Consider the following 20250-nt stretch of genomic DNA (forward strand, 5'->3'; position numbering starts at 1 on the left):
GGTCTCATAGAGTATATAGTGTAGGTCTTTTCTAGGTAAAAAAACAAAACAAAAAATATGTATGTACTAACACCAGTGTCCAAGCACATGGAAATTTTAGAGAACAAAGGTCATCAGAACTTTATTCTTGTTAGGAGAATAATGTGTATGCATGGCAAATGTTCTGGCTACATTTCATGCAAAGTGTATATATCTTCTCGATGTTTCTTCCACTCTGTACCATAAAACAAGCAGTGGCTGTTACACTGGACTCCTGTTACAACAAAGTCCTTGGGACTGACAGTTTTCTTTTGTTAAATCAGAATTTGTTATAACTGAACAAGGAAAAAAAAAAGAGCAAATAATGTTGTGGCCTGAATTTTTACTTCATTGTAAGTATAATTTCATTATAACCGTGCTCATTATAACTGGAGTGCACTGTAATTGGATTTGTTAAAGTGTCTTGGTATCAGCTTGAAAACAACATAGAGCTATTAAGATTTGCTTAACTTTTTTTTCATACATAGTTTTCAGAGCTACCTGTCACAGGTGTCAGATCTGGCATTCCTAGGAACTTCATGATGAAAGCCAATTGAAATACCTCATACCTGATTTAATGTTGGACAGCACTTTCCAACACTTTCTAACAATACCATGTTTTGTCCATGTCACTTGTTGGGTATTGGAAATCAGCAAACCCTTTGCATTCACTCTGTGGGCATCTTACTGGTACATACATACTACTTGCAGTATCAGTGAGATGTCTGCTTCTTCTAGTAATGTTTGACATTTGCAACCTTTTTTAAAGTTTTTTTTTCCTCGTTTTTTTCCCGTCACATGGGACCTGAACTTTCAATCTTAGCAGAAACTTCATTGGAGCCAAAGTTCACACACACCAGACCAGCCAGCTGTGTTGGCTGGCCTACTTGCATTTTTTCATAAGTTTACGTACAAGTGGAACAGAATTCCTTTGGTTCAGTTACAAGTTGGGTCAATCTTCCGAGCCAATCCCTGGAGAGGGGTGCAGACCAAGAGAAGAGGGTTCTGGTTTTCCCCCCTCAGGGGAGATCCATGGTGCCCTTCTTGTCCCTGGCTTCCGTCCACGCCTTGGCGATGGTTCGTTTCATCTCGTCGTCACCTTCATCATACATCTGCTTCATCATGTTCATGATGCCAGCTGAAGGGTCGGAGGCATCGGCTGCTGATGGTGGCGGTCTACGCGGGAGAAAAAAAAAGAGAGTATTTAAAGGCTGAGTAGCCCTTGAAACCTTGGTGTTTTCTGAGTGTAGCAGTCATGTATGGCACTTGATACAAACATTCAAGCATTCACTCAAATTATGTCCAATGAAGAAGCAGGGCTGAAATAGATCTTTTTTGGCAGGAGATATAATTTTATGACTTCTTTAAAAAAAAAAAAAAAAAAATATGCCTGTAACATAACTTTAAAAAACAAGGTAAATCTGAAGACTCCCGAGAGAGCTCAATTGCTAAATGCTATTCTGTTAAAAACTGCACCAAAATTTGAGGAAAAAATAGCAATACGCTATGTAATTCACACAAAAATGGGGATGCCTGCCGACACACAATTACTGTATTCTGAGTAAATTTCTCCATACATGTATTAAGTGTGCTTACTTTTTCGATTTCACCTTCGCCTCAGTCTGTGTAAGATAGTCCCAATTCTTCTCAACTTCTTTCTTGAGTAGGATGACCAGGTTGTCTGTTTTTACCTGCCAACATACACAAAAAGTACACAGAGGTAAACATCTACTGGCTTCGGTCACAGCGCATTTTCTGAATGTCATGCAGTCATTCTACGGAAGTCTAGAAATGCAGCATATCAGCACACTAATTTATTTATCTTTTTTTTTTTGCTAAATGTGTGAGGGTCAACTTAGGTCAATTTAACTGTAGATCAGTACACACAATGTACTAAGTACCTTCTGGCTTGGGAGAGAAAATACATACCTTGTGATAGCTCTTCTCTGCTATCAAGGAGTGAAGTAAACTGTTGATTGTCAACTGATGGATGCAGTCTTTCTGTGTCACCTTCAGTGTGAAGGATCTGATTCAAAGACCACATACACAGAGGGGAAAAATGTCAGATCAAAAAGGCAAACCCCTACTAATGTTAAAATATGACTGTGTTTCAAAGTTGCAAATTTAACATAATGTGCACCACTGTTTGAAAAGGAGCTCAAAAATTCAGAGTAATCAGAAGAAATTGAGATGCAATAACCAGCATCCTTTCTGGGTACAACAAGAACCCCCCCCCCCAAAAAAAAAAAAGAAATAAATAAAAAAAAATGAGAAAAGGTAAAAAAAAAAAAATAATAATAATAAATAAATAAATAAAAAATGAAAATAACATTGAACAGTGTTTATCAGAAAATGACCACTCTTAACCTACTGAAGACTACTTGAAGTATACCCCGGCAGATATCTACAATGTACAAGAAATGCTTACTGATGCTGTTCCTGCTTTTTTTTTTTCAATTCTTTTTTTCTTTTTTCTGTACTACCGTGTATAATCTATTGAAGTACACAGCTGAATGTGACTATCTAGAGATTTTTCAACTGAATGCAACTTTCTCTTTGTCTTTTTTTTTTTTTAAATCTGTACTGTCATGTTAGCCAATAGGCAGGAACATCCCTAAGAATCCAATGTCTGAGTGCAATGTTCCTAAATTCTTTTATGTGTACATGATGTCATAGGAAGGGTAGACACTTGCCTGGAAGTGTACTCCACTGATACATCTTCTTTGGCGAGGGTCTGTACTCCATTGAGGGTGATGTAAACTTTGACAAACTTTGGAGACTGGTCCCACCCTAGGAGGTGTGGGGAACAGAAATGGAAGGTGGTGGGGTAGAAAGACAAGAACAAGGATGAGGCACACATGTCATGTGTAACAGTGGACCTCTAGGGCATTGGTCCCACAGTTGCTTCCTTTCACATAATATTATATTCATTGCTTCCCAAGCAGTAACATAAAACAGATCATATTGGGGTACTCCCAACAAGTCTTCCAGCTAATTATGCCAATCATTGTCAAAAGTAAAAAACAAACAAATTATGAAACCCTCTATCTATCGACTAGCAACTGTACTGTACATGCCATCAAAGTACACTTGTACTGGAAGGATAATCCCATTAGAATTTGTCACCCTGTGTGTTGTCAGTCATTTCATATGAGACAACATACCTACCTACAGATAGGCTACCTATGAATGATGCAGGCTTTAAGCCACTGTATTCATGTCCAGATTTCGTCGACGCTTTAATTTGGCTGGGACATGGCCAGGCGGAGAATATATTGTACGGTGTATGTTTGGACACCCTCAATCAACATAGTTTCTACTTTCTTACACTTAATCCTTAGTTAAAACAAGTCACCACCATGTCGATTATAATATTTCATTCATATCATCAGCCTTGGTACTGTATGGTTTAGAATCCGTAAATCACCTCCTGCAGGGGAGCTGAAACAGAGTGTATAAACAATACAGCAAAGTTTTGTGAACATGTCCTTCAATACACCTTGCTTAGCATCTCATTAATAGAAAAGGGGGACATGGAACATCACTTTATCCTGATCAGAGTCTCTTGTTACCAGAATGAATGTAACCAGCACAGAATCCTCTCATCCAGTAAGCCTGCATATCTTCCATTTCTCTCTTTCACTTTAACCCTAAAAAGGCCAGGGGGGGATGAATCAACCCCTCCTCAACATTTTTCGCAACTTCTCCGCCGCGCGAAATTTTTTGACTGCGCCGTTCACTGACTTTTTACTTTCAAGTCTCGCGCATCATTTTGACACCATTTTTGCAAAAATCGTGCATACCGTTACGACGCTGCATGACGTTTTATACAAGCCTGTTAGACCGAAAATGGCTCAAAAACGTGATTTTGTGTATAAAGTCTATGCAAATGGAGTTTTCTCTTCTTATTCATAAAGATGTGATTATTTTCACTTTCATAGGCTGAAACTAAATAATTTTAGCATAATTATGCTTGAAATAGGTTCTGTCATAAATTTTGCGGAAAAACACTGATAAAACAAAAGTTCGAAAAAACAAAGAAATTCTTAAAACAATAATATGCATAAGAAATTGATTTTGATACGAAATTTTTTTTGTCAAGTAACATTGTTAGGAATGCTACAAAGAATGTTTTCACAAAAAATTAGGATTCTAGGAGCTTTAATTTCTGATTTAGAGCAAAATGTATGATTTTATGCATATATTAGCATAATTAATTATTATGACGAAAATTTCCATTTCTTTTTATATAGCTTGGTAGATTACGCCACAGGTAATACACATGCCAAATTTCATGGTGATTGCGCGATCGACGGCTGAGATCTCGGGGGGGGGGGGTCGAATCAACGCCTCCCCGGCCACAGAACACCCAAAAAAGCCCGGCTTGGTTAGGGTTAAAGGGAACGCAAACCCAAAGAGCAATGTGTAGTGAGTGAAAGTAGAAAACATTTATTAGCAGAACACATCAGTGAAAGTTTGAGGGAAATTGGACAATTGATGCAGAAGTTACAAATTTTTAAAGTTTTGGTGTTGGGACTCCTGGATGAGGAGACTACTAGAGGTTATGAAGTATAAAGAAAAGATTAAGAAAATTCAACAAAACATAAATTTTCTAGCATTGTGGAAGAGCACTTGACTTTAATACCGCTTTCAGAAAGCAGGGGGAATATTGCTACCCACACATATCATTACCAAGTTGATGGAATTTGTAATTTTCATGAAAAATTGAATTTTTGTGGAATTTTCTTTATATTATTTTCTTTATATTGTTGTCCTCTCATACGTCATAACCTCTAGTAGTCTCCTCACCCAGCTGTTCCAACACCAAAACTTTAACAATTCATAACTTTTGCATCGACTGTCCAATTTTCCTCAAACTTCTACTGCTGTGTTCTACTAATGTTGCTGCTTTCACTCAATCCGCATTGCTCTTTGGGTTAGTGTTCCCTTTAAACTTGTCAAAGCTCCATATTCTTACACCAAGACTCAAGTTTTCAACACAGAAAGGGTGAGGCTATGATGTCACCATACCATCATTTGACATGTCAACGGGAGATTTGTGATGTCATCACATCTTTAACTCTGTCAATTCAAACATGTGATTTTGACTCTAATGGGTTAGGCCCTATTCAAGAACACACACGTGGAAACTTTAAAATTCCACTACTTTCATCTTTCAAGTCAGAAATATCATTTTGTAAGTCCATTTGACTGGTTGGTTCTCATCTACTGTGATCAGTTTAAAGGGCCAACTTGAAAATAATCATGTGGGACTACACTTAAAGGCCTCACCATAGGAAGTGATGGTTTTGGTAGGCAGCTGTGATACAGCAATCTTCTTTGTTTCACTGGGCTTCATAGCCACCACTGGATCTTCCCTTTTCTCACTGGGTGGCTCTCGTACACTGACGTTGTCCAGGCCTTGCAGTCTCCCTTCCACATCTTGGATTTGTTTCCCCAGCAGTGCCTTGACCGACTCCCTTTCTGTCAGCTCCAGGAGTCGCTTCAGCTCCTCACAGTCCAGCTCCAACTGTGGAATAACAATGAACCGGTGCAACCAGATTGAAAATGTCATGCTTTTTAATACTGGTACATTGTTTGACAGACATTCACAAGATTACATCCTACTTGGTGATAGCGTGTGGACAGCCAAGTCCCACAAGTCTTATTAACACTAAAATACAATCCCAATCAAATACACTACATTACATGGTAAGTCCAGTATGGGTATCAATTCACATGAAGACTGGCGTAGTCCGACGGAACATGAAGAATCTGCAGCTTTTTAAAACTCTAACCCGGGAATTTATACTGTACATTGTATTTTCCCAGACCAGAGATATTCAGTGAACTCACATTTGATGAAATTGAAAGAAGACAATAACTGCAATTATAAAATGGGTTCAAGAATGTAGCCAATTGGAAGAGCTGAAATGAGTCACGTGTGCGTGCATTAATTTCTCACTTTACGGCCTGACATCACAATGTTTACACTAGCAGTGCGCACTCAATCAGTTGTTACAAGTGCGTCGCGCGCTACTATAAGCGCTGTCAATCCTGTAAACAACTTCTAGTTCGGGCTGCCGGCCGGCCTTTCTTGTGTGCATAACATATGTGTGGCGTACGTAAACTCTTATACGTACAGTACTTATATGTGACCCTGCACCTCAAAACAAACAAAAATTCGCCAGACATGAATTTTTCGTTTAGACCATATTCTGAAAGAGCAGACTTTAAGCTTTAAAATGATGTATAACTCAAATCAAATGGACTCTCCTAACCTATCTAAATATTGGAAAGAAAGCACAAACTCAGGAAAAGTGTGAACTGAGAAAAGAGGATCTGAAGTACAGTGTCTTTTCAAGCGCTTAATCTTTACCAAATTGTGCTGGCTGTGCAAGAATGGGACAAAAAACAGGAAGTAAACCACCAGAGTAACAACAATGAAGAGATTATCAGATTAAACTGAAATTAAGCATGCCTCATGAACACATTCTGTCCATAACTAATGCCAACTTTCAAAGCAGTAGCGCTATCCTTTCAAAAGTTATTAGAGTTAAAAGTGAAGAGTGTGGATAAGGTTTTTCAGAAATGAAGAAGGGATTCTAAAGACACACCTAATCACACTATTCTACCAAAAATGTTCGAGATAAACTGCTAAAAAAACACACTTTCCTGCCTCTTTTATGATACCAAAGTTTAGCATAAGGGCAAGTCCAAGATAAGGTCCCCTCAGAAGGCAAAATTTCATCCTTGCTCAATATTGACGTGTTTGGTATCATTTTGAAGCTTATGAGTTGAAGTTTTGATTTCCATGGAGGAAAAAATGATATTATGTAAGTTTATGCAAATTTCAAGGGCTTCATTTGCATAAATGTGAAACACAGCGTTACGTATGGGACATTTATAAAAATTCATATTAATTCAAAGGAAAGCAAATGATACTTGATTAATATGTGGACATAAGAAGTTCATCAAATAGTTTAACTTGGTATAAAAATTTAGGGATTATGCAAATGATTATGCAAATTAGCTTGTGTCTTATCATGAGATGTCCCATACGTAACAAATTGAGGTCATTTTTTTAGGTTTTTTCTGAAATTGCTATGGATATTTTAATGCCCTTTTGGAAAGTTCTAATTTATTGTTTAGAGAAACTAAATACCATAGAAAAAAGGAAAAAACAGTAAAAGAAATATATTCTATTAGGCATTAAAATAATGTTACGTATGGGACAAATGCATTACGTATGGGACATCCTCATACATATTGCATGTAAATGCATATGTAGCTAGCTGGGAAGGTCTCTCAGTACACAAATGGTCAATCATCCTGAAGAAAGCATCCCAACATTGTAGCTACTTTTTGAGTTTTAGACACTTGAAACAATGCATGTACTTGACTGAACAATTTTCAGAAAGGGGGAGGGGAAAATGGCAAAATACACAATGAAAAATCAGCATTAAAGGGATGGTATAGTTTTTGTAGAAATGGGGATTCAGTTTTCAACATTTAATGAGATGATTGGAAACCAATTATATGAATTACTAAAGAGCATACAATCCTAAGACTAGAGGAATTCAAAGTTTATGTGATGGAGATCCAATTTGAAATGGTTGTGATATATACAAAAAAAAAATATATAAAGTACAATGATTCCTTTTTATTGCAAGTGATACACAAATTGTCCTTATTCAGTTTCAATAGTAGCCACATACCGAGGTGTGACACGAATCAATGACCTGACTGCTAGACAGACATCATATATCTACTCGATCACTGGGGTTCCACGCAGCAGGTATTGCTTATTTATTAAAATTAATATTTCTTGTGTCAAGTCATTTTTTGTTGAAACTAAATGGCAAACTGCCCTTCATCAATGGAAGTAAACACTTTAAACTATTCAATTTTTTAATAGTAACTATCCTGATAAAAATAGGGCATACATACTCAGGTTGGTCATAAAAAATATAGAATATGGTTAAATATGATTATGATGGTAAATATACGGGGAATATTGTTCCCTTGTCAATCTGGAACAGCATTTGAGTAATTTCAACTGATTCTACCTCAATAATTATGCAAAAATTTGTTTATGGGTATTTTGCAAAATTATTTTGCAAAATACCCATATAAACTTGGTTCTCCACACACTAAACGAATGGGGGACAAAGGGCATGCATACTCAGGTTGGTCATAAAAATATAAAAATATGATTGAATATGATTATGATGGTGAATATTTGGGGAATAATGTTTCTTTGACAATCTGGATCAGTATTTGAGTAGTTTCAACTGATTTTACTACAATAATTATGCAAAATACCCATAAATATGGTTCTTCACACACTAAATGAATGGGGGACAAACTGTCCCATACGTAACTGTCCCATACGTAACACGTCACGTCTGTCTTTAATTAGAACCTGTAATTAGAGCTTTTTGCCTAATGACATGAAACTTACCTGTGATAATCTTGAGTGTTGTGACTTTCATCACAGTGAGTTACAAGTTATAGAATGAAATACTTTCAGAGAGTTTTGAGGTTGAAAAAAATGTTCAAAAAAACAAAAGTTTTCTGGTCCCATACGTAACTGCACATATTTTCTCTTCTAGAATATAATTGTCAAGGTCATTTTTCTCAATTTTTTACATGTTTATACTTCTCCTAGATATCAATCACCATGATGAAGTTCAATATGATCAAAGGCCATTAACACTATTTTTCAGCTCATAAAAGTCTCTGAATGTCCCATACGTAACGCGCGCATTATCTTGGACTTGCCCATAATGTAAAAGAAGACCCGCTCTTTCAGAAAATATGAAAAAGTCAAGTTCGGCTAGGTTGAACCACTTCACTTATTTTCAGTCCTCACGCAAAATCTGCGTGTGCGACTTTATGTTCGTTTTGAGGTGCACGGTCACATATGTGCGGGATTTCCGAGTGCGACGTGCGTAAATGTTTGGGACGAACATCTTCGGACATCTTGACTCTTGAGCGAGTGCTACATGTAGCTGACTGGTATTGACCCACAAAGGTACGTGAAACTGTTAGTTTTCGACCCATTTTATAAAACAAATGATGCACAGGATTATTTTTTGGCGTTAGTGGAGATGCAGCTCACTCTCGGGTATTTACAATGTAGTGCAACATGCACTCGGCTTCGCCTTGTGCATGTTTCAAAATTGTAAATACCCTCGAGTGCGCTACATCTCCACTAACACACCTGTGCATCATTTGTATAGCAAAAGTTGCCACGTATGCTACTCCATGGGTTGGTGAAGGTGCAAACTGTATTTGTCATCCTGTAGATAATCAGTTGTACAAGAACCATATTTGCCATTTTCAGGAACACATAATCCAGACGTACAATGGATTATAGTCATCACGCCTATGGTGTATCACTCCGCATCAACCCAACCCACACTCATCCACCCAGCAATCATTTCCTCATTTAAGTCTCCCAGGAAAAAAAAAAAAAAATGTGTCCCGATCGCCTTACCGGCTTATGACTTACAACTGTATGACGTGGGCTGCCCTTTAGCTTTGAGATAATAACTTAGCAAATTCTAAGATCTTGGAGTAATTGTTAACTGGCACTTTAATTCCTTTATGTATATGAAAAGTCTCAAAATTTTTCAACATGAGACAGCTTTGTAAGAATAGAATATTATTGAGGTCACACAAAGCCTACCATAATCATGATATTGATACTTACTGTACTTTACTTTTCCTACGTTGATTTTATAATTTATCAACTTGACATTAGATTTGTTAGTCAACCATAGGTACGGTACCTACCGTTAAAAGGTTACAAACTTAGTAACGTTAGGAGCAGTGTTAGGCCTACTGGTCTAACAAAATTATTGGTTAAAAAAAAGAAGAAAGTGAAACATGAGAACGTATCAAATTTACCTCTTCCCGCGGCTGGGCCATTTTAACACTCGTCTGTTGCAGGACCAGAAATCTAGAAGACTAGACAGTATATTAAGTAAAGGAGTCCTCCCCACGATTCACACCCGGTCCCAGTCTTCACTGTCTGTAAAATATCTGTGGAATCAATGTCACAAATTAGTTTGCCACAGAACCAGCCAAGGCCAAGGTCAAAGGTATTGTACACAGCTGTAGTGGGAAGTTCGGGCTGAACGTTGTCACTGTATTAACAGTTAGACTCTGCCTGCAGCTAGCTAGCTAATAGCTAACTAGCTAGCTAGCTATGCACGCACGCACAATTTATAGCATGCATGCTGTGCTCACCGACGACTATGTGGTAATTATGGAGCGCCAAAACGACAAATTGCGCAATTAAAGTTCGAGAAGTTTCCATTTCTACTTGTTCTGAATTAGAGGCTACATAATAAATCCAAAACATAAAGAAAAGAAAAAAAAAGACAAACACGCATCACAAACACACGTACACACACACGCAATCAAAATGATGGACAGAGGAGAGAAATATATATATACATATATAATATATATATTTATATATATCTTCAATGAGATGAATACGAATATTAGTACTGAATAAACCTGGGTTCACTGTCATTGTGGTCACGTGGATTGGGTCTCATTAATAGTCCAATTATGATGCCCGTCCGTCATAGCCGATTTTCGAGGAGAGGCGAGTTGTGTAGAGAGAGAGACAAATAATAATGATAATAACAGTAATGATAATAATAATAACAAAAAAAAAATAATAATAAAAATGTAACGTAACCGCGCGCGTAAGTATCTTCTAGTTTCTCTCTCTCTGAACAGTCAGTAGACAGTATCTTATATACGATGTATATTCTATGTAGGCTCTACGGTCACGGCCTTTACGTTAAAAATCACGCCAACAAACCACGCCACATCATAATCGCAGAATTGATCACACTAAATCACGCGAATCATAACGAGTTCATGAAGATAAAGAACTTTATTACCGTATATGACGATCCAGTCGACACAAAGTGGGTGTGAAGCCGACGCCTAGCACCTAACACCTACACACAAACCCTATGGTAACTCGTAGGTGACGATTAGTCTGCCGGAGAGAATTCAGACAGCACGTCCGTCCGCTGTAGTGAACGCTCAGCAACTCTCCCCAACTACGCGGACGCGCTCGCAGATATGTACCATAGCATAGGGAGGGGGGGGGGGGGGGGGGGGGGGGGGTTGGGCGGGGACGCAGACTGGATGAAATCGCGGTGAAACAATACCGTTCGTTATACTCAACCTTACATGGCATACAAAGAAATACAAAGGTGTCATCACTTTGGGTCCCCCCACTATTTTTTTTTTAACCCGGAAGTAAGTGAGTGGTAATAAAAAAGAAATAGATAGAGATCTTGAAGTGTGAGCGCGATGAAATTATGTTTTTGAGCCGAAGACCTTTTTTTCCGCTTGTCATGTTGACAGATGAAGAAATTCGGAGGTGGAAGGGGAGAGATGGGCTTAGGCCTTTTTTTTTTTTTTTTTTTTTTTTTTTGCATTGCTTGTCAGCTGAAACTCGGAAGTGGAAGGGGAAAGATGACCTTAGGACCTTGTATTTGGTCTGTTTGTTCGTTTGTTTTTGTTTGGTTGTTAGCTCATGAAACCCGGAAGTGTGCACCCCCCTTACTTTTGAAAACGCTCCTCCGGCCAAGCCTCATTTTATTTTTGGATTAACGCATCAGGCCGGCGGAACCGGGGACCCCCTCCCTCCCCCTCCCCCAACACACACACACACACACACACACACACACACACTTTTTAAAACGTTCCGCTGGCCTTGTAATGAAAATCATATCAGATTATCGAGCCTATTATCTTATTTCATTTTCAGATAACAAACAAACGTTCAGAATAATGGACCCTATTTCATTTTCGGATCAACGGGCCTTCCGAATAGCGAACCCTATTTTATTTTAGATTAACCTGTTCCATACTGAATTCATAAATGCCCATAGACTTAACACGCAGGCCACCAGGTTCCCGCATGGAACGGGTTAATGGACCTTCGGAATAACGAACCTTCGGAATAATGCCACAAATGTTCGGATTAACGAACCCCTTTTCATTTGTGAAATAACGAACATCTAGGTAAAGTTAGTCTTAGTATTATTATTACCATTACTATTATTATTATTATCATTGTTACTATCAATATTATTATTATTATCATTATTACTGTTATTATTATTATTATTATTATTATTATTTTTATTATTGCTATTGTTATGATTTTTTTTTTTTTTTTTGGGATTAACGATCCTTCGGAACAAAACCTTCGGAAAGACGAACCGCACCCGAAATGAAAGCATCCGAGATCATTGACCAGTCTCCACAGGAAAGAGAGCAGAACAAACTAATTCCATGACAACGGTTGACAGCAGGATCGAAGCTTCAGGAGAAGAACTTGAGAGAGGACAGATATGGTGAATGTCAAGATGTTTATTTATTCTTTTTTAAGTGAGATTACGGCTTGAATTCCAGAACGTCTACTATAGATTTGGTCCAATTCTCTACGCATACATTACTAATAGGAGCTTTAATGCAACAATAGTTTATAGTATATATACCAAAGTAGGCTGTATAATAATGATGGCTCGGTGACAGTAAGTTCATATTAATGTATAGTTTGTTTGTTTTTCTTCTTCTTCTTTTTTTCTTCTTTTTTATCACATAAAATTTGGCAACCTTACATCATCATTCTGGTCTTATCTTCTATCCGTTCTCCGTTTCTTTTTCACAAACACTGATTACTCGGGGCTTACAGCCAAAGAAGCTAGCTTTCATGTAGGTCCCGTCATACTTCTCTTTGATCAACCCCATTTCGATTTCGATTTTGACCATTTATCATTACATGTAATTACTGTGTTATCACCATGTATATTGTTTGTTTTCTGCACATTGTTCACAAGGTAAAAGAACTTGTCTGGTTTCTGTTGTAATGTTCATAAATGAGAAGTATAGAAATAAAATGAATTGAATTGAATTGAATTGAATTGAATGGATAAGTTGTAATATAATATTTGAATGAGCGTGAATCCCTTTTTCATTCTTTATGACAGTGTGCAAACATAGCAATCCACACAGCCATAGAATGTATGTAAAGTACACACAAACAAAAACTCAGTCATAGAAAACTTATTCTTAAAATGTTAGATTCTACCACTTACTTTTGTCTATGGTGGTAATTTAGTTTTTGTTTGTGTTCATACATTGTTTGTCTGACTGACATATACCGTTCTGGGATCTTGCAAGAAATTGATCGCTAAACTATTTTACACAATTAGTTGCCAAGATTTATATCTCACAATACTCACATTAATGAAAATGTTGTTTTTTTATTGCAACTGATTGACAAATTGCCCTACGTCGACGCAAATTGGCAAATATTTATCCACTGTTTTAGTATAGTAGCCATGATAAAAAACAAAAATATCAAAGGCATTGCCACTCGGGTTGGATTTTAAGTTGACATTTACCCGCGATACTAAATCTGTCATGATCCTGAATGCTACAATGCGAAGCCCGATTACGCTATGCGTGTGGGGCTGCTGGTCGCAGTTAATTGCATGATTACTAAGACATGAGAGCACTTTGTGGCGAGTAAGTCTCACAGTGTTAATTATATGAAAGGTACTTTTACCTGAAACACAAACTAAGACAAGGAAATTCAGGGAAACTTTTGAGGTACTAAAACTTTTTATTATCTTTAAAAATCTCATAAGCCACCTATACAAAAAACAAACAAACAAACAAACAAACAAAAAACCAACAAGAAACAAACGAAACCTTGCTTGTACAGCGACGATTAATTTGTTTTGTTTTGTTTATTTAAATCTATCTTCATCCAGATTAATCAATTTTCCTTTAGAAATTTATTTTCCTCTTTTTCTGAGTACTCAAAATGTAGTGTCTGCAACCTCTGGGCTTTACTTATAGTTATCAAAAGACGTTACAATGATGATGCAGATTAGTAACAAAATATGAAATGCAACATTTGCAAATTCGAAAATCGAAATGAAGAAAAGCTGTCTTCTCATGAAGCGGATATGAACACTGAGTTCCTGTTCGATCACTGCCCTTTATAATTCGTCGGCAGGGAGTATGCATTGCGGCCTGCAAACAGCCGTTTTGAAATGGAGTGGTGTTTGGCCGGCTTCAAATATAGGGCCTACACAGTGTGGACCGGCGGGCAACACGGCTGTGTAGACCCGAGAAGAAAGGTTGAATTCGCCAACCTCTGCATCATATTTCAGCTGTACAAAATAAACAACTAAATGTATGCCCTACGAAACATACGCTTTTGGTGTGTTCTAAGGTTAAATGAGTTATTCTGTTTCCTGTGTATATCACGTGTGTAGTTGCGCCCTCTTTACAGATGTATACATAAAACTACGTTCAGTACATCAGACTTACTCACAGTGAAAAATGCGCAAGCTATATGATAAACAACAAACAAACACACCAACAGGCAACCAAAACATATTGAGGAAGAGGCATGACCCTGACTTCCACCATCTGAAGTCAGTATCAGTCTGTACATTAACCGACCTTTCAAATTTTGTTTCAGTTTTGTCACCTATAATACATCGTTCTTTATACCTGTCAACTCATTATCACACCGCGCTTCATATTTTGATCGATCATAATAAAAATATCTGCGTATAACAAAAACAACAACGACAACAACCACTGGATGCACGTGTGTCATATCAGATGCTGGAACTTTCGTCTTCCGATCACGTTCAACTCGAATTGAAGTAGCATGAACTTTTCCTCTGTCCCACCGAGTTCTACTTCTTTCAATGCAGTTCATTTTCAAACATTTCGTATGATATGGTCACATTTCCCATAAGACTTCTAAGACAGAACAAGTCAAAGCAGTTATGGAGTGAATAGAAGACGACGCCAAGGATGCATTTCATGAAGCATTTTGGTCGGATATTTTTCTGACAAACTGTTACAAGCTACCGAAATCCTTGCATCAGATTGGCTCAGAGCAAATTTGTCCGACAACTTTGTCGGACAAAATGCTTCATGAAAATGACCCCCCCCCCCCCCCCGGCATCACATACATGAATACACAGAACACTTCAGATAAGAGAGCATTTCAGATAAAGTGATCATGGCAAATAAGACACTCTAGACTTACCCTACAAATCAGAAACAAGCAAAAATGGAACCGTAATTACAACATTTGAAAAATATGTTTCAACATCATTTTTTTTTTCTGCTATATCACATGTAATCATGAAAAATGCACAATATCAACTTCACGCAACGTGCTTGCAAATATACTCATTCATTGCCAAATGGCTCCAAGAAATACGTTGGACGTATATGTGGATAGGTTAACACGTATAACTTACAATACCTACCAAACAGAGCTATTCTGAGCATATAAACAACAGTGTTTCAACATCAGAACAAGTATATCACCTCACACAAAATGCACAGCTACATCTAATATTCTTCGTCTGTACAGGAAGTAAGTGAAATAAAAAGTTTTGTTAGGTCTACAAACATTTTTTTTTCGTGTTGTTGCAAAATGGTTACAGTATATTTTCAGACTGCGTAGGACCATAGTACAGGTAAGTACTTCCTACACAAAACAAATCAGTGTTTCATGAATATAAGTGACATAAAATTACTTACTCTGATTTTCATGAGATAAAGAAGGCACCATTCTTTCTTAAATAAAAAAAAAATCAGTGTTTGAACCATCTCTTTCTCGTCACTCATTCCATTCTTCAGACTTTAAATAGCTAACAAAACTCACTGTACATCGTAACATGAACGAAGATATGCCTGGATTTACAAACGCTGAGTGCATAGGACCTACTTGGTCCAAACATCAAGAACAAGATATATTCATTCCATGTAACATTATGGAATCACTATCAACTCACCTGTAGAGTTGCCTATTGTCATACACTTCGTTTTTGTACATGTCTTATCATCACACATCCCTTGTGTCTTCAAAGAGACTGGGGAATTGGCAAGTTGAAAAACAAACTACATCCAAGCAGTGAATATCACGTTAAAAAAAGGTATATTTGAAAAGGCCTATAGATACAGTGAAGTTTTCAGATATTTACACACGGTGTTTACACCTACAAACTGCATACACATTGTAAGTATTTCACATTAAGGAAACAGTATTTACAACTTGTGAAAAATGTATGTTTTGGGTTCACTGTAAAGTGAGATAGAATAATGCAGCTTAATAATTACTGAGCATTGGTATTGATTGTTTTTATTTGTCAGTCCTGACATCACATCAAGATCATGTGAATGAACAAGCCATTAAAGTTATACCATTATTGTAGGCACATCGTGTTGGCTCATATGTAGAATAATGTGAAATTCAACATGGTAAAGTTACATTGCATTAATTGCCCACATTCGTACGGATTATCACCAATCTGTAACTCAGAATTGAATGATTTATTCACTACATCCAATTCACCATGCTATAAACATTGTTTAATATTATCTAGAAAGCATACTTGCAGGAGATTTTCTGAACATAATTATACATAAGACAGTGTTTTCAACATTCTAACATAAATAAGCCTATTGTAAGACATCTGATTTGTCTTATTAGCACAAGAAATTTGCAAGATTATATCAATTTACAAAGATGTTGAAGTATGCCTTCCATCATAGCATGAAACTGTTTCACATAATGTATATCACACATATCAAATGATATCAAATCAATGTTTAAATCTTGAAACTTGATGCATAGAAGCTTAAATCTGGTTGTGATCTTGGTGAATAAAATACGTACAGTGACTGGCTAAAATGAATATCTTCATGTAAGGTTCAACTGAATAAAGGTTACCTTGAGTAACAAATGTTGCACATTGAATATAGCTATTATTCTTAAACTCAAAATATTGAAGTTGAAGAATGATGTCTTCCTAAGTCCTATCAAGCATCACAATTTATTTGCATTTACATTTCCTATAACCACATCTCCCACAATGCTTCTAAGACAGGAACAGAAGTCATTATTTGATGATAACAGGCGATACCGTTCATCCTACGTGAAAAGGTTTACACATGACACTTCAAATAATGCAATTTAAAGTTACAATATGGCAAATTTACAGTGGACTTACACACATCACAAAACTCATGAACATGGAACCATTAAAAGATAATTGTTTCAACTTTATTTTTGACTAAGATATAATCATTAAAATTTGATACAATTCATTCCTATTCTTGATATAAGATCATGAAATATATACATCAACTTCATGTGGCTAAACTGTAAGGTCAGTGTATCTAAGCATACTTATAAATAACTGCAAATTCCCTTTATGGAATACAAATTAAATCTTAAACATAAAATTATTTGGAAAAATAAACGTGTATACAGCCACAAACAGAAATATTCTGATCATTTTTGTTATACATCAGTGTTTCAACATCAGACATGTCAGACATATTCACAGCGACCACATTATGCACACCATCTTGTAATCCTTGTTTGTACAACAAGTAAAATAAAAAGTTGCGTCACGAACGTATTTCAGTGTTGTTTCAAAATATTTACAGTACCATAGATTCATACTCCTTAAGACCGTACAGTACAATGCTTATTCCATCTTCAACGTGTTTGTACTCTCGACAATAGCAACAACAACAAAATCATTGTAATGATTTCCCGAGTATCATATCGTAGCTTAGCAGGAAAATATTAGATCTATACACACAAAACAAATCATCCGCGGACAATTACTCACTCTCGTTTTCATTAGATAAAGTGGGCATCATTCTTTGTTAAGTTACCGACCTTCCAGATTTGAGCCATCTTTATCTTGTCACTAAAACCTCTCCTACAGACTTCAAATGGTAAACAAAACTCACTCCACAACGTGACAATGACGAATATGTCTGTATTGTCTTTACAAACGCTAGGAGCATACTTGGGCGAAACATCAAAAGATCACCATACATTCATTTGATTTTACATTATGGAATCGAGATCAAATCACAGTCCTGTAGATTTGCCTGCTGTCATACATTCAATTTTCATACATTTTTTTTTTTATTACCACACTTTCCTGATGTCTTCAAGAGACTAGGGAAATGCAACCATTTGAAAAACAAACTACATTCACGCAGTGAAAGTCATGTTGATAAGCAGATGTGAATTGTCCTGCAGTGATTGTATTTACATGAGGTGATTTACACTTACAAAATGCATACACTACTTAAGTATAACGCATGAAAAATGGTAGAGTAATTTCAACTTGTGAAAAAAGTACATGTTTCGACTTCAATTTTAACAGAGATATTTTCATTTCAGATCAATTATCGGCATTGATTGTTTTCAGTGTACAGTGATATACATCATATCAAGATCATGCCAATGAACAAATTATCAACTTTGTTATAATTATAGGCATGATAGATCGCACAGCCTTGCATGTTCAGTTAATTTGTAGAATAATGTGAAATTCAACGTGGCAAAGTTACTTCGTATTTGCCCACAAGGATTTTTCACCAATCTATAATTCACAGCAATAGTGTCAATCACCGTGTCCATTTAACCATGCAAAAAGAAAAAACAAAACAAAACAAAACATGGTTTGATTATCTGTGGAAAACGTATGAACTTGAAGGAGATTTGTTTGAACAAATATATACCAAAGTGTCGTCAACATTATATTTAGATAATCCAAAACATTTACTTGGTACTATCAGTCCAAGAAAGTTCGCATCAGACATTTATGAACAGAGTTGCTTGAACTCTGCCTTCCATAATTGCATAAGACCACATACCATATCAAATGATCTCTAGTTTACATGTTACACTCTGTAATTCTGAAGCAGCAGATATGGAACATGTGATCGTCAAGTAGTGAAAAAAAATACCACCAGTGAAAGTAGGCAAACATTATCAGCATCCATCCACCATTAAATCAGTAATCATTGATGGACACAGGATGAAATACTGTAATCTCCCTGCATACACCACACAACATGAAATTATCTTAACATTTGATCGCATCGACATATGATTTTAGGTACAAGCAGAGCAGCACAGCTACGTCTTATGATTTCGTTTTCTACATTGTAGCAATGACGCACTTGCAAAATCACATAATCATCCACGTAACGTAATTCATTGGAGCCATGATGGAAGAGTCACCACAATGTAAACTATTCATTTATGTCATGGAACAGTACTAGTATATCTATTAGTGCATAGTACAAAATGCATGTACCAACAAATATATATACGACTAACATACACAGTGAAAACTTATCACGTAAAACCATTTACAAGTTGTCATGTACCCTGTACATTAATTTTACTTTACATAATGTAAACGACACTAACATTTTCTGTTCGAAGCATATCTACAGCTGCACATCCTCAAATGATCTTCATGGCACAGTGTCAAATAAGAATGACAAAGGTCGAAAGTTTCTTCGACCTCACCTGTATCCAGGCGAAAGGCTAGCGGGTTATACAGCTAATAATGTGTTGTTGTTGTTTTTTTTTTTTTTTCAAAAGAACATCCTTTCTACACAGGCTGCCATATACTTATCATCGAAATCTATAAGTCTCCATTAAAACAGTGCCCGTTAACAATAAATAATTTTTCCTGTATAAGAACACGACAAAGGTAAATATGTATCATTAATTTCTATATGTCAGAGGTCAACTCTTCCTCTGAGGGGAAGTTCAGGCACAAAGGTGGCAATGTAGCATCAAATCATACATCGCAGAAAAACCAAATACAGAGTCTTAATTTCTATCTTCTTTTTGTTTCTAGTATTAGGATTACACTATCACATGTAAGAAGTAGGATACGTTGGGTCACATTCTTTCGTTAGTCAAAATCCATCACTAATGTATAAACTGTAAACTAGCAAAATTACGTGTTACAATGATAACATGTGGTGGATTCAAGTTTACGTATAGCACATCTGATTACACGTCAACAAGTTACATTAAATACATGCAAAGTCTTTACATGTTATTGGCGAATAAAATCCAAATACACACGTGGATTGAGAGAATGCAGCATATAAGTGGAAGACATCAAAGCTCGAGGAATAATTGGACAATCCGTTGAAAAAGACATACATTTTTGTAGTTTCGATGTAACCATGGCTTGATGACAAAACTACGGGGTCATCCCACGAGCTAAACATCCACGAGTCACACAACCCACGAGATCAACGCTGCAAAAAGTTCCACGAGTCATACAGCCCACGAGTCAGAGAGCC

General features: G+C 36.6%; 1 protein-coding gene across 1 annotated transcript; it reads right to left on the reverse strand.

The window, feature by feature from the left end:
* Positions 1-586: 586 nt before the first annotated feature.
* On the reverse strand, positions 587-10147 carry LOC139722722 (calcyclin-binding protein-like). Its single transcript, XM_071634012.1, has 6 exons — positions 9934-10147; positions 5311-5548; positions 2712-2808; positions 1948-2044; positions 1615-1709; positions 587-1194 (listed from the first exon to the last, which is right to left on the reverse strand). The coding sequence occupies exons 1-6, from the start codon at positions 9952-9954 to the stop codon at positions 1038-1040; spliced, it is 705 nt and encodes a 234-aa protein (XP_071490113.1). The 5' UTR covers positions 9955-10147; the 3' UTR covers positions 587-1037.
* Positions 10148-20250: the final 10103 nt, after the last annotated feature.

Source organism: Diadema antillarum, unplaced genomic scaffold, assembly GCF_040938485.1.
Source record: "Diadema antillarum isolate AM-2024a unplaced genomic scaffold, OU_Dant_1.0 scf00000170, whole genome shotgun sequence".
In the NCBI taxonomy this organism is placed as follows: Eukaryota; Metazoa; Echinodermata; class Echinoidea; order Diadematoida; family Diadematidae; genus Diadema; species Diadema antillarum.

Coding starts and splice junctions, on each gene's coding strand:
- LOC139722722 (XM_071634012.1), bottom strand. CDS start 9,954: ATGGCCCAGCCGCGGGAAGAG. Junction 2,045..2,711: donor TCAGTGGAGTACACTTCCAG/GCAAGTGTCTAC, acceptor TCTTTGAATCAG/ATCCTTCACACTGAAGGTGA. Junction 1,195..1,614: donor GCGAAGGTGAAATCGAAAAA/GTAAGCACACTT, acceptor TCTCCCGCGTAG/ACCGCCACCATCAGCAGCCG.